The 15658-nt window shown below is 48.9% G+C and overlaps 1 protein-coding gene across 2 annotated transcripts in view; it reads right to left on the reverse strand.

Moving 5' to 3' along the window:
• RNF4 (ring finger protein 4) overlaps positions 1-15008 on the reverse strand; it is a 32045-nt gene extending 17037 nt beyond the window's left edge. Inside the window, exons 1-2 of one of the 2 annotated variants that reach the window (XM_057502037.1) lie at positions 14853-15008; positions 131-295 (exon numbers count right to left, since the gene is read on the reverse strand). In XM_057502037.1, the coding sequence (XP_057358020.1) occupies positions 131-139 (9 nt within the window). In that variant the 5' untranslated portion in view covers positions 140-295; positions 14853-15008. Of the gene's footprint in view, positions 1-130; positions 296-748; positions 866-14852 lie in introns of those variants that run through there. The other variant, XM_057502038.1, reaches the window with a different exon arrangement.
• Between the last annotated feature and the right edge of the window lie 650 nt (positions 15009-15658).

Consider the following 15658-nt stretch of genomic DNA (forward strand, 5'->3'; position numbering starts at 1 on the left):
CCATACATACTCCTTTAAGAACGAAGGTTTCTTAGAAGCATCTTCATGGCACTCTCATTAGTGTGCCATAGGAATAAGGTAGTTACTTAGCCTTGAAATAAAATAAAAACCACAAGCTGATAAAACTCACAGTACTCATTGTGCTTTTTGTCTCCAACCTATAGGGAAGGAAATGATCTGTATGGACCAGGTCTGCAGGGAGGCCAGATGTTCTCAAATTCTCATGCCCACCGGTAACTCATCCTCTGGCTAGCACAGGAATCTGGAGCCCACAGATTTCCAGTGTTTTCAAGTCCTGAAAAACAAAGGTATCAGCTGATAAATGCTGCAACTTGCATCATCAACAAACTGAGTTTGATCACTTATTGGTCCTTTCTGTCAGATGGGTGCTTTGCTGAATACTTTATGCAATTTATGTCCTTAATCCCAATTCTCCTTAGGAAGCAAGCCTCCTTGTAGAAGAGAGGACTACCTGATCCCAAAGCCTGCGACCAGAACCACCCACCACCTCCTGCCCCTGCCTCTGACTGCTGCAACCCGTGTGCCAGCAGCTGAGAAAAAGCAAGAGAATTGCAGCTGCCGCATGTGACCTCACTGACCCCTTGGAACCGTGCAGGGACAGGTGCCCAGGCCAGAGCAGACCCCAGGGCCTCTGGCTTTTCCCATGACTTCACTGCCACCCTCTGGAAGAGCTGATGATTTAGCTGAGGAGCTGAGGCACCCGCCCAGATTCATCCTATGTGCCTACCTGAGACTTGTCACTGGCAACAGGTGTGTGGAGATGAACCAAGAAACTATGGATGAGAAGTGGGGCAGGAAGTTCCGGGAAGGGCAGAGAAAGCAAAAGGTGCAGTAATGGAGAACAAGGGCCCTCAGATTTCATTCAGGGCCCAGAGAGGTGGCAGCTAACCCCCATCAGTTCAGTGTCAGGGATGCAGTGCACAGGGGAGCAAATGAGAAGCAACAACATGGAGCCAGGAGCCATGAATGTGGGTGTCATCAGCGTAGGGGCCAAGATTCCAGTGCGGGAGGCCCTGAGCCCGGGGCAAGGCTGAGAGAGCAAGGCAGAAGCCCAACAAGGAGCAGGCTCCGCAGTCCCCCAGGTCTGCATGGCGGTGGTTTGGATGAGGACTCAAACTGGAGCTTGCACCAGGCTGACTTGCAGGGCATGTTAAACCAGGGATTCTAATGCAGCAGGTCTGGGATGGAGCTTAAAATTCTACATTTTTAACAAGTTCCTAGGCGTGATATAATGAATCATAAGAAATATATATTTTTGGTCATTCATATGACCAAATGTAGATTATTTCCCAGGTATAGGCGGTCTTCATTCACAGTTCCTGAAAACACTGCAATCTTTTTTTAAATTTTCTATTAAGGTATTACTGATATACACTCTTATGAAGGTTTCACATGAAAAAACAATGTGGTTACTACCTTCACCCATATTATCCTGTCTCCCCCCATACCCCATTACAGTCACTGCCCATCAGTACAGTAAGATGCCACAGTCACTGTTTGCCTTCTCTGTGCTACACTGTCTTTCCCGTGATCCCCACACCATGTGTGCCAATCATGATGCCCCTCAATCCCCTTCTCCCTTCCTCCCCACTCTCCCTCTCCCTCCCTCCCCCACCCCTCCCCTTTGGTAACCCTTCTTGGAGTCTGTGAGTCTGCTGCTGTTTCGTTCCTTCAGTTTTGCTTCATTGTTATACTCAACAAACGAGGGAAATCATTTGGTACTTGTCTTTCTACGCCTGGCGTATTTCACGGAGCATAATGTTCTCCGGCTCCATCCATGTTAACACTGCAGTCTTAAGGGTGAAATGGGTGTTTTGTCATGTTAATGAGACTTTTGGACCTCCAGCAGGGGCTGGAGGTTGGATCAGCCAATGACCAATAATTTAGTCAATCATAACTCTGCAATGAAGCCCTTACAAAAACCCATGAGAAGGGATTTCTGCGCTCTCTTTGCACTCTGCTCTGCCTGCTCTGCTCTTTTGGATCCTGCCAGAACGTGCCCCCAACGTGCCACGGAGCCAGGCCCCGAGGATAGAAGCTCCTTTATTTGGGACCTTGCCCTATGTCTCTCTTCATCTGGTTATTAACTTGTGTCCTTTACGGTATCCTCTATTAAACTGGTCAACATGTTTTCCTGAGTTCTGTGAGCTACTCTACCAAATCAATTGAACCTACGGGGAAGGTCGTGGGAACCTCCAGTCTGGTGCCTGTAGGTCAGAAGCACAGGTAACTGCCTGGAGCCGGTGACTGGTGTCTCAGGTCAGGGGTGGAGGGCACTCTTGCAGGACAGAGCCTTTAACCTGGGAATCTGGTGCTGTCTCCAGGCAGATAGCATCAGAATTGATTTGAGTTCTTGAACACCCTCTGCTGGTGTTCGAGAATTGCTTAGTGTAATAAGTACATGTGGGAAGACCCCCTCCCACATATTTACACTCTGGGATCCGGCCTGGGCACCCGAATGAGGTTACACTACTATCACTGCTGTGTGTGATGTTGTTACTGTTATGCATGTATGCCGGGAGTAAATACACCCTTGCGCATTTGGTGTGGGAGATGCTGCCAGACAGTGCTGATGGTGCTAAATCAGAGGCCACACCATGGGAACCAATGGATGAGGACAATGGCCTTGGAGCTGGAGAGAAGTGGACACATCTGAATGCACTCGAGGTAGCAAAAAGACAGGACCACTTTCATGCCACCCTTTTCATCCCAGCACCCCTGCTTCCTCCTGACAGACCTCCCACCTCCTGGCACCCCTCTACCCTACTGCCAACCCATCTTTCGGGAAGCACACAGCTGACCACCACCATCTTCCCATGGCTCCCCATCAAGTCCTAGCTCTTAAGCATGGCCTGCGGCAGCAGCTGGCCTTACAGTTAAGAGCACATCTCCAGAGCCAGAGAGCTTGTACTGAAGTTAGGAGCCTCCAAAACCTTTCCTCGTGACCTCGTGTGAGGCACTGAACTGCTCTGTGCCGTTTCCTTACCTATAAAACAGAATAGTACCTCCTTCCGATGGCTGTGTGTGCATCATGGAAATTAATACAAAGAGCACTTGGAACAACACTGCACATTTCACGGGCTCAACAACTGTGGGCTGATCCCATGAACTCCTTCCACCGGCACCAGACTTGCAGCCTCTCCAAATGCACCGCCCACTGTACAGCTCCACCCCCTTTGCTCAAGCCCTGAAATGCTGTGTAATGCTGCACCCAGCACGTCTCCCCACCTCCTTCACTCATCAATAAGGCCCCTGCCCTGGGAACACAGCAACGAATAAAGCCAGTCACAGCTCTGCGCCCAGTGGAGTGGGATGGGGGGTGTGCATGCACACGCTGAGCCTCTCCCCCCAGGACCTGGTGGTCAGCATCGGGCTCCCCTGCTCCCGTGCTTCATCACCCGCTCTGACCCTGAGTGCTTAGGAGGGTAAGTTCTTCACTGTGTCACTCTCTATGGGGAGACTTGTCACTGGCAGGTGGTGTGACAGCTCTGGACAGTCCTCAGGCCGGCATACACCATGGGGCCACAGGTGCTCACTCAAGAAGGGCACCAATGCTCCCCAAAGCCACACACCAAGCCAGTGGGCTTCAGCTGAGATGGACACTCCGGGAACAGGCTCTGGCCAGGACAAACGCTGTCCAACTGGCTTGAACAGAGGGGGGAGGTGCCCCAAAGCCCCTTAGAACTAACTCCTAAGGTCAGATCTACCACACTTCCTGGATTCTAACACATGTTTACATTTCTGATCCCAAGAAATGTCTTACACTTGGGTTAGTGAAATTCCTGTGATACAGCTTTTTTAGAGAAAAACCATCTACTTCAAGGGTATGCTTAGAATTGAGAAGAACTGGATAAAAACGTCACTGACAGAGAAAGATGGAGAGATCTATTGCGCTAACGGAAATTAATGCACATACCTTGGTTGTTTCATAAGCCTCCTGACTCTGACCTAGTTAATTTTTAGGCTGTCAGTAAGGTGGTTAGTGCTGTGTCCTCCCCGGCCCGCATGCCCTCTGCTCTCTGAAAGCTGCCTCCCGAGGGCCCAGCAGAACCCTGCTGCTCCCCTGGAGTTTCCTCATTCTCCACACCCCCACAGCAAAGCGTTCCCAAATCCGTTTTTTTCTTTTGGGGAAAGTAAGGTGTTCAGAGGACACAGAAGTTGGAAGGCTGGCCTTAGGGAAATTACCAAGGGGCTGGATTTCACCCGAGAGTGGAGCTGGGAGAAGGGGGCATTCTGGGCAGACCAGTGCGGAAGGAGGTGAGAGCTCCCAGTTAGAGCTGCTGCCACCCACTGCAAAGGGTCTGCATCGTGCGGGTGACAGGATATATGTGAGGACAATAGAACTAGCAACAGCTGGAACATAAACTGAGGGGTTACTTGAACTATGTGCAAGACACTGCGCTCTCCAAACACTGCTTCAGGGGGTCCTCCTGTCACCCAGGAAGGAGGCAGGTCTGATTAGGGCCACCACTTTACACGCCAAGGATGGAAGCTGAGGATGATCGGGGGTTAAGCAACTTGCTGGAAGCTCACAACTAGTGAACATCGGATCCTGGATTTAAACCAGGGCAGTCTGACACCAGACCCTACTCTCTCAAATAAATACTCTGCCAGAATCAGACACAGAAACTCTAGAAACGATTCAGAAAGTGAATAACAGAATAGGAATGCCAGGACTTCCTAAAGCTCTGATGAGGGGAGGGGGAACAACTCAGCAGTCTGCAGGGGTGATACCACTACACTAAGCTGGAAAGGGAGGAAAAAAACAGGTGTCACGGGGAGACAGTTTCATTTTTGAAATGTTAGATGTGAGACATCCAGACAGAAGGGTCCAAAGGGAGCTGAAAAACTCAGGAGACAGAACTGGGATGGAGGTAGAGATTTTAGAACCTGTGTGAAAATTTGAGTCAGGCAGACAAAGAGCAGCAAATGAAGACTAGAATGTCAGCAACAAGGCATGGAGACCTGGAGATACCAGCGAGACAGAAGCCGGCCTATCATGAGGAAGCAGCAGCAAGTAGGCAGGAGCCTAAAAAAGGCCAGTAAAAGCCGGCTACAGGAAGCTATTATGGACCAAGCAAGTGGAGGCCCAAACTGTACGGTGGGTCAAGCCAGGCTGCCTGGAGGAGGGCACTGAAGACGAGGCGTTACTAAAGAACAGAACTGGGCAGGTGGGGCAAGCAGAACAGGAGAATGCCGGAGTCAAGTACGTGAGGCTGGCAGAGAACTGAGGGCAGCAAAGGTGACAGGCTGGATCTTAACATGCCTCCAACCCATGCCCCAAGGGTTTCAACAGAGACGCCACATTGAGAACTGCTTTCAGAGATCCTGTCACCTGTGTGCTCCGAGGGGGCCAAGGCGAGGAGACTTATGAGACAGCCAGGCAAGAAAGCTGCGGGGCTGTACACTGAGGAAGGCAGAGGTGGCTGAGGGGATGGGAAGGGGAGCTGACGTGCTCTGCGCCTGTTTTTACAGGCTTAATGATCTACCTGATCATTCTGTTCGTGTTAGAGGTTGATTTTTTCCCATGAAGCTTTTATGGACATGAGACGATGACCCCCACCTCCAGCAGTGAGACCCACGTAATCATATATGTGTATGTGGGTATGTTTCTCTGTGCATGTCTACATCCATGATGGCTAGGGACAGACTGTCAGGCAGGAAGCAGACTGCGTCACCCAGTCTCAGGCCAGGGCTTTCCCACAAGCCAAGGAAGGAAGAATGAGGTGGAAAGGGGCAGGGGGAAGAGAGGGTTGCACCAGAAACAGAAGGAAGCAACGGTGCAGAGAGCCCCAGGGGATCCAGAGATGAGCCGCTCTGCCCAGCCCAGCCCCATGGCAGACACACAGAGACCTTACACTGGGCTGGAGCAGCCACGGTGGCCGCGACCACGTGCTGAAAATCTTGAGCCCTTACCCCCCACACTGGTTCCACAACTGCCAAGCAAGCTCGGTCCTCAGGTGGCTGGCTCCTGTGTGTTTTCCTACAGGGAGGCGATGTGTGGGCACAGTGGGCCACTCGTTCAGGCAGCGACTGTAAGGCAGCTCTCACTGCGAACTCATCCATGGCTGATCTGAGGCCTGGGCACAGTCTCCTGTGAGTCTGATGAGCTTGCCAGGGCAACCTCATTACGTAGTGTGGGAAGAGCAGAGAGAAGCCTAAACACCACAGAATGTCACCAGGAAAATGTCAATTTGTCAGTGATTGTATACTGGCTAGTTCAACTGCCTCACTCATGTCTCCTTTAAACCACCAACACAGGACCAGCCCCATGTTACTTTAAGTTATCTCCCTATAAGGAATTTCAAGAGCAGGGTTACAGTACCTGTGTTAAATAGCAAAAATATTCTCAAGACTGCTGTTCTGTGCTGCCTAACTGCTTTTGTAAAGAATATCAAAATTCCCCAAGGTCCCTGGCTATGGACATGCACCCAGCACAATCTGCCTCCCAGGGAGCTGGGCAAGAGTGTCAAAAGTTGCCAATAACTTTCACTTCAAAGCTTCTTAACTGAAACACTGATGCCACTGTCACATCAACCACTAGGCCTTAGTGCTTAAGAAAAATACGAGCCTCTTGTTATAAAATATCGGTGCGTGGTAAATAGCAAGAACTCACGTTGCTGACAGTGTGAACCTGGTAGCTGTGGACAGACACTTGACCTCCATGCCTCAGTCTTGCCATCATGAATGTGGGCAAAAAAATTTCCTTACCTGGCAGCTGTTCTGTGGAATGGTGATGCTGAACCAAAATGCCCTGCAGCACCCGGAGTAACCTCACCTGCTGATTAAGTCAATAAACATTCACATGCCTACTCTGGCTCAAGCACTGCTCCAGGGACTAAAAATACCGGAAGGACAAAGCAGACACTCATGGAGCACATACTGTGTGCTAAGTGGAAACATCATCAATAAATTAAGTAATATGCATGTACTATATGTCAGAGAAGGGCCAGAAATCATAGCTCTTCTATAGGTGTGAGTGCTACTGGATGAGAGTAAAGTAAACCTTCACCCCTGGGAAAAACTGAAACAGAAGTGTCCGGCTCTCAGCAAGGCTTAATTCATTTCCTGAAAAGACCTGGCAGAGTCAGCTGATCACTCCTGCCCAGAGGGCTGAACAGCCAGCACCTAGGCTGCAGGGCAGCCCTGCCAGTTAATTATCCCAAAAGGAGGCTCAGGCACCTTGACCACTGGTCTCCCCGGGGTCTTGCAGGGAGTAGACAAATGGATGGGGCAAACAGAAAGCAGAGAACTTATTAGCAGACATATTGTAGAGGGGGGTACGGGGAGGGCTGTACAACACAGAGAAGACAAGTAGTGATTCTATAGCATCTCACTATGCTGATGGACAGTGACTGTAATGGGGGTTGTGGGGGGAACTTGGTGATAGGGGGAGTCTAGTAAACATAATGTTCCTCATGTAATTGTAGATTAATGATACCAAAAAAATAATAATAAAAAAAAGAAAGAGAACTATGACTGGAGGGACAATAACTGAGTCTTTTCCAGGCTCCTCTTCTGACGACGAAGCTACCACCAGCAGTCAGCGAAGTTCCAGACACCTGAAAAAGCACCAGAGCCAAGGGGCCTGCACACCTGCTCGGCGATTTGTCACTCAGGGGAATTCCTCTTCTCCCAACAAGGACCCACCAGGGATTGCCTTCTGCTTCTACTAGAGAAAACGAACAGCTGACTGACTGTAAAAATGTCTTGTTTTTGTGATTCAGGCCTGAGGGGCAAGGGTGGAGAATTAAAAATGAATTTCACCTTTCCAAAAATCTGTGGAAAAAATAAGTATCAATAAAAATAAAAAGAATATTACTGAGACAGGGACCGTGGGTGTAGTCAGAGTAGGGTGAGGGCCTCCAGAAAAAGACCCCTACCAAAACTCCATGTTAAACAATTAAAGACAGAGTCACATTAATTCTCTAAAGTAAAATATCAAACTAGGAATATAAGCATTCTTGAGTAAAGATTAGTTAAAACTAAAAAGCCAGGAATAACCTGGCCTGGAATGTTTGAACAACCCCCAGATAAGAAAATACCTCAGCACAGCCCATGTCTTGTTTGTGTCAATTAAATGGGGCTATTGTAAAATTCACTTTAGCCGCTAAAAGGCCCATCTTATCTTTAACTTTGCCCAGATGCTGCTTTTCCTCCTCCGGCCCTAATCTAGTCAGTAACTCAGCTCACCTTGAAACCAAAACAAGCAGCCTTGACTGATATGCTCCCAAACCAAGAAACTGCTATTCTGAGAAAGGATCAAAGCAGTAAATTTCTTATATTAACTCCGCAAAATAGTCTGAAAAACCGATAAGAAACTTAGTGTCTCTTTGAAAATAAACACTTAGAGACCATCTGGTGGATCCACATCCCTAATTCTTGGTCTCTCAACTGCCTTTAAATCCCCTAGACAACGCACCACCACGGACTCTCTTGTCCCCTCCTGGTGTGAGCCAGGAGCTCTATTCTCTCACTTTATCTCTAAATAAAAGCCTTTATCTTGCCCTCCTACCTTGAGTGTTTGTGAAGCTCATTCTTCGGCTTTGTGAACAAGAACCCCGGCATCATTACCTAGCCTAAAAAGAAAACTGATACATGCTGCAACGTGGATGAGCCTTGCAGACATGATGCTGAATGATGCAAACCATAAAAGGACAAGTACCGCATGATTCCTCTTTTATGAGGCACCAAGTCACTGAATTCAGAGGCAGAGAGGAGAATGCTGGTTGCCAGGGGTTTGGGCGGGGGGAAGAACGGGAGTTACTATTTAATGAACACAGAGTTCCTGTCTGGGAAAATGAAAAAGTTCTGGACATGGACGTCAGTGATGGTTGCACAATGTGTACTTGATGTGAATGAACAACTATAAGTGGTTCCAATGGTCTATGTTACTTATATTTTACCACAATGAAAAAATTAAAAGTAGACTTCACCTAATACCCTTTTTGTAAACATTTTAAATAGATACGGTTTGGTCAAGTATTCAGAAACGCTCTATAGCGGGCACAGCCGGAACACCTGTAAGCGGCCAGCAGCAGGATCCTCGGCCTCCCCCAGGCCAGTGAGCTCCAGGACGCACCCATGACTCAAACAGCAGAGCAGCCTGTGCGTGGCTCCACCTCAGAAAAGCTGTGCTCACAAATTTCTCTACAGCTTTCCATGCAGGATCATAAAGAATTTCTCCCAATGCTAGGTTGACCCTTTTGTCAGTGGAAGGCCTGGAGCCTAATGGCCATGCTTGATAAGGTTGTACCAGTAACTGATTTGGAGGACCTCCTCAACTGGGAGGGATTTTAAGAGTCACCAAATACAACCAGCTAAATTTGGCAGATTTAGACACGGACTGCCTGGTCCTATAACTTCTCCATTACAGAAGGTTTTGTATAGGGCAGCATGGAAGCAAACCTGGGTGCTAACTTAACTTACTTTCAGCCATGGTGGCCTGGGCTCTAGAGGGCTGGTGACATAAACACAGCAATTCCTGGGGGTGAGGAGCAAGAGTAAGATAACAAAGGAAACCCATAGATCCAAGCCTGCAGGGTCTGAAGAGACGCAGGCGGCCAAGGGACAAATCGACCTCAGGCTCCAAGGCCATCAACAATCTCCCACTCTTCCCCAGGGCCAAGGTCACTTTGGCCTAAAAACTCACCAAAGGCAGGTGTGCTGGGCCAGTATAAATGGCTCCCCAGCAAGGGGCCTTTCAGAGAAAGCCAGCTAGGAAGCTGAGATGCTTCTACAGAATCATGAATGGGCAATCAGGTGGGATGGGGTATGTGTGTGGACTGATTACAGAACCACTGAAAATAGCCAAGGAACAGGCACTGGTGGGGCTGGGAGCCAGAGGAAGAGCCAGAAATTTACAAACGTGACTCTCTGACCTATATCTACAGCAGAATGCAGCTGCGTGGTGGTCCACAGTGAGAAACCCTGCATCTGCATGCTGGGGGGTGCTGGTCTCAAAACAGCCCCCAGGCCTCCTCTGTACAAAAAGCATCCCTTCCACTGTAGGCAGATGGGATGCAGGCAGTCACCAAAGGGCTAGCCAAACCCAATTCTCTGGAGACATTAATCTTGGCAGTGGGACTGCACCTCTAGGCTTGTGAGCAGCAGCTGAAGCCCTAATCCAGAGCCTCCTCAACGCTCCCTCAACACTCCACTTAGGAAGTAAAGTACGAAGTCAGTGGTCCTTGGCCCCCAGGGGTGCTGCATACAGAACAGCAAGCACCTACCACAAAGGAAATGCTCTAATAGAGAAGGATAAGACAGTGAAGAAGAGTAGGAAGAACATTATGTGAGACCCAGTAAGTTAAAAGGCTTCACATGGTAGCTCAAAAAAAAAAAACCAAAACTGCCAAGCTCTGAAAGACCCAAGAATTTCACAGATGCTCACATATGATCACACCCATTGCCTTCATAAGCATAGCCAAGCTCCCTTCCCTAACCCACCACTAACCTGTCTGGCCTCATTACAGACATAAGTGTTCCTAAAAATCACCACATGATATAAAAAAAAACCTACAGGGTTTAATGGGAAAAAATGTAATTAGAGGGTCAATACTCAAAAACTTTGTCAGTAACACACATACTAAAGCTAAGAACCAAACTAAAAAGCACAATTCTATATATCAAATGGTTAAGAAATGCTTACATACTACAGCAGCTGTAGTCCCTGACCAGGCCAGCAGCTCATGAGTAACCTGGAAGCACAGTAAACGCCACCATGCTCAGACGTATGGGAGTGGCTCCCAACACAAAGGCAGTTGAGACGTTGGCTGTGTGAGGTGTGTGCATCTGGGACTCAGTTCAGCTGGGCTCAATTCTCTGTGTTCACCTAGTATTTCCCATAAATGGAATTATACACAGCAAACTCAAAATTTCCATTATGTTCAAATCGTTCCTAATATATCAACCCCACTAGAAATAATTCATACTTCCAAAGAAGCGTTTAAAGCAGAACCTGACTGCACTTTACTCCAGGGAAAGGTTCCAGGCTCTTTCCCATCATGGTACCATAATTTGAAACACGCTCTTCCCTTACTTGCAAGGGCCATCCATCCCACTTTGGGGAATTCATACTCAGCCTCAAAGGTTACTTAAATTTCTCTCACCCCTCCTAGTCCTGCCTTAACCATTTCCTCCAGTGTACTCAGTACAATAAACACAGTTCTACCAGTTGCATACTTATCACAGCATCCCTTCCTCTTACCACAGCACCTGACACAACTATGTTGGCTAAATAATGTGGTTTTTTTTTTCATTTAAAATGAAGTTATCAAGCGTGATGTATGAAGGAGATGGCAAATACTTAGAAGAGATAGCACAGAGTGTTTCCGAGGGAGGAAAAAAAGATGAATTTCAGAGATGAGAGAAATGGAACCTTACACTGCAAGTAAAAATACAGTCATCACCAGGAAACAAAAGGAATTTAAAAACATGATCACATTGGGAGAGCAGGAGAGAACATCTCTACCTGAGGCATTTTCAACTTGGAGGGAGAAAGAGGCCATAAAGAAAGGAAGGAAGAAAAACATAAAAGGTGCTCAGAATGGGAGCAAATTTTAGTACTGATCTGTTACAACAAGCAGCAGAATTCAGCAACAGTTTGCCTGAGAGGTGAGATGCAACAGACAAGGAAATAAAATACCTAGGTCTCAAGACCACCTCTCAAGGCTGAGTGGGAGGAGAGGAGAGATTCACTCAAAAACAGTAACGAGAACCTTCAGGAATACAATGCAATCACTGAAAATTAAGTTTCTTGAGAATATAATCAGACTCTTCCTGGATAAATGTTACTTGGGAAGAAAAAGAAACAAAAATCAAGATGATATCCCCACTTTTAAGTTTTATTTTTACTATTTGCAGCTTTTAAAAACACTGGTCTTCTGCTTTCTCACCACAGAAAAACATGGATGCTTTAAAGTTCAGCAAAAGAACAAAGCTGGAGCCTGAGGTTCAGATGCTACCTCTGCTTTTTATCTGTGTGACCTTGGGCAAGTGCCTGACTTCCCTAAGCCTAGGACATGTAAAATGGAATTAACTAAAAGTACCTGGCAGAATGGATCTGTAAGAGATATGAAATGGTACAGGCCACTCAAAGGTAGGTATGATTACATCACAAACCTAGAGTAAGCCCGTGTGGACATCTAAGTCACATTCCCAACACTGGAAAGAACTGTTATTATGATGTCAGAACAAAATGGCATTAGTAAATAATGTCATTTAGCAAACATTCCTTTACAAACATCTTAAATTTACCTATGTCAGATAAGTCTATACAGCAAGCCAATTTATTCAGTTACCTGGAGTACATTCTGCATTTAATGTACCCTGGGTACACCACGAAACCATAAGGTTTAAAAAGAATACTCCAGGCAAGCCTTATAGTCACAATTTCTCTTTTGCACAAGAGGGCTATTAATACTCATTTTGAAACCTTTCCAGACCTTTCCTACTCTGCATGGTGTGGCAGTCAATAAATTTGCAGTTTTTATGTATGCCCACAAAAAAACACTTCCAAAGTAAATTCCAGATCCATGTGGTGGCACCCTCCATTCTAACTTCATGTTTTCTTATGCTTGACCTTGGAGTACAATACTATCTGTCCTCCGGGCCTTCCTCCTCAGGGAGGAAACCTCCGAAAGCCTTGCTCTATGACTCCCAACCTCCTGCTAAGAAACAAACTCTCTTTAGAAAAGACAAATTAGAAGAGCAAATGTGAGAAGTATTGTCTCAGAAACAGTCCACCCTGTAATATCCCACAGAAGCTTTCAAAGATTCCTTGTTTGGGGACACTGAAAGATACAGGCATGTCATTTCAAAATATGACTCGGTTAACACATACACAAAGAACATACACAGAAACATTTTTATACAGCAAACAATCCAGAAATTGGTGGGGTATAAACTGCTGGATGTGGACACTGTTAACAACCTGTAAGTAAAGAGCTAGTGAGAACTGCCATGACTGGCAATCGCTGACACCAAATTCAATCCCCAGTTACCACCTGGGCCAAGCCACCCATCTCTCTTCCTCACTGATCCTTGGGCCACTAAGTCTTGCTCACTTCTCTAAAACCAACCTTTGCATAGCACAGTGATTTTTCTAAAACACAAATCTAAGCGTGTTACTTCACTGCTTAGAACTCAATTTAGTGATTTTCCGTTTGGCCTTAAGATAAATTCTGAATTCCTTAACTGGGGGGCAGGCCAAAGACCTTCTGTGACCTGGTTCCTGCTTCCCTCTCCAGTCCCAACTCTTGTACAATCTATATTTCAATCTCAGGGGATACCGCTCATTCCCTTCACCCTCATGCCTCAGCTCTGCCAGGGCCTGTACCATGTCTATTTTGTTCACTGCTGTCCCCCAAGCAAAAGCTTGGCACACAGAAGACCTAAAAAATGTGCTGACTTAGAATATTAACGTATGCATTCTGAAAAAGAGCTTAAAAAAATCTTTTTATGTACAAAGTATAGATATGCATACAGGATATAAAAAGGCACACAGTATATAAGCATTAAAATTTCATGGGGAGGACAATTAGGAAAAGAGTGCCTAAAAAAGCTTCTTGAGGGAGGGTAATCATTGTAAAAAAGTTTGATAAACACTGTAATAAAGCAAGATTTTAGAATCGGAATTGGAAGCTCAAGTTCAGGTAATGAAATAGCCAGCAACATATCTTTATACTTGAATGCTCTCGTTTCACCTCAAACTCCTAAGTAAAACTGGACCCAATATATCTGTCTCCCCACCCGTTCAAAAACAAACCCGAAAAAACAAAACTACTCCGTTCAGCTCTCTGCCTTTCACTGCCGTAGGTGCCAAAACTCCTGGTCACTGAACTCAAAGTCCTGCAGTCAGTAGACCGAGGTTCTAACTCGCTCTGCCGTCAACTGGCTGGCTACGTGACCTTGCGCAGAGCGCCTCAGTCTCCCCAACCACTTGGGCGGTCTAAGCTGACTGGAGGACGGCGGAGCTGAGAACCTAGGTCTGGCCCCGGGAACTTGGCGCAGCAGCAGAATGAAGGTGTGAGGCTGTGAGCGTGGATGGGCAGACAAAACCCAAACCCCACAAAAACGACTACCGCGGGCTCCAGCCCCTCCGCACCTCCCCACCTCGCCCAGGCTCTGAACTCTCCCCCTCTTCTTCGACGGGTCAAAAGGCGTAATGTACTAATCACTGAGTACTGTGTTTCAGGTCTCAGGCCTGAGGTCAACACCCTGCTTAACCTTCAGACACCGGCCCACCCCACTGACGCTCTGCATGCGAGGGACGGGGGCTCGGCCGCAGGCCTCCGCACCCCATCGTGCCACCAACCACCGGAAGCCGAGGACCCACTAAGGTCAGGCCCCGGGCCGGGCGCTCCCAGGGCCGGTCCCCACCGCCCCCAGTCCCGTCCAAATCCAGAGGAAGCTCCGCCACGCGGTCCGGGCGGACTCGCACGCCCACGACGGCGGGGCGGAGCGCGAACACACAAAGGCAGCGTCGGCGCAGAACAAAACCCTTGCCCAGGTCTCCCCGCACAGGCCCAAGCACGGGTCGCCCTGCGCGACTCCCAGAGCGACGCTGGGCGTGTCCCTCGTCCTCCCCTGCCTCAGTTTCCCCGGCTACTCCAGACCTAAGCATAGCGGCCGCTGCCCGTCTGGGCCGTCGAGACGCGGGACGAGGCCGCCCCACCTCCACTGCTCGCGCGGAGAGGAGCGGACGGACGACCCGCGGACCCGAGGGAGGCCCGGCCGAGCACCGAAGCCTCTGCAGGCCGCGAAGGGGCCCGAATCCCGAGTCCTCCGACCCTGGATTGCCGTCCCCTCCCCGCGAAGCCTGGCCTTACTTGGAGTTGTCTTGGCTCCTACAAGCGCCACCGCCGACGCACTCGAGAAAGGAAGAACCTTCGGAAGCCGCAGAGGAGAAGCCTCCAAGCAGGACGCCGCCGCCTCAACAGCGTTCCACTTCCGCTCCGAAGGCTTCGGCTCCCCCTCCCACGCGTCCCTATTGGCTATCTTTGTCCTACTCCCGCGATCTACCGGTCGAGGAGGTACATGTTCAATCCTATTGGATAAGAAAACCATCTATTACCACTTTGAAATGCACCTCCTTCCGGCTACGCTCACTCTCGCGAGCTCTAGCTCCCATCTTCCCGCGATAGACGTGGTTTGCGCCCCGCGCCCGCAAGGTCTCTCGGGAGGTGTGGTCTGCGGTCAGGCTGGCGGCGGCCCTCAGCCCTGGCTTACTTGTTCTGCACAGTCCAGGTAGCAGTTCTGCAGCTCGCATATATCCGGGCCCGGGCTCCCCCATCCCCGCCCCAGAACTCAATTCCTTCGCCCGTTAGCGACTCCTTTGTGAGTGGCGTCCGCCGGAAACCAGGCCTGGATTTGTAGCTCCTCCGCGGCGCCCGCGACCCCGACGTGCCAGCGTCGACCCCGGGCCTGGTGACCCCGGGCTTTTTCCCAGGCTGGTGGTGGACACAGGCAGGAAGCCGCGCATCTGCGGGGACCCGGAGAAGCACTCAGCCAGGACATCTGGACTCCCGGAGGAAGCGACCTCGGATCTGGGACTCAAAGAGCTAGAAGGGAGGAGAAGGGAGCCTTGGTGGGGAGAGATGGGTTAGATGTTCGGGAAACTGAAGGCTGCCCAGTG

The sequence above is a fragment of the Manis pentadactyla genome, chromosome 5 (assembly GCF_030020395.1).
Source record: "Manis pentadactyla isolate mManPen7 chromosome 5, mManPen7.hap1, whole genome shotgun sequence".
NCBI classification, from domain to species: Eukaryota; Metazoa; Chordata; class Mammalia; order Pholidota; family Manidae; genus Manis; species Manis pentadactyla.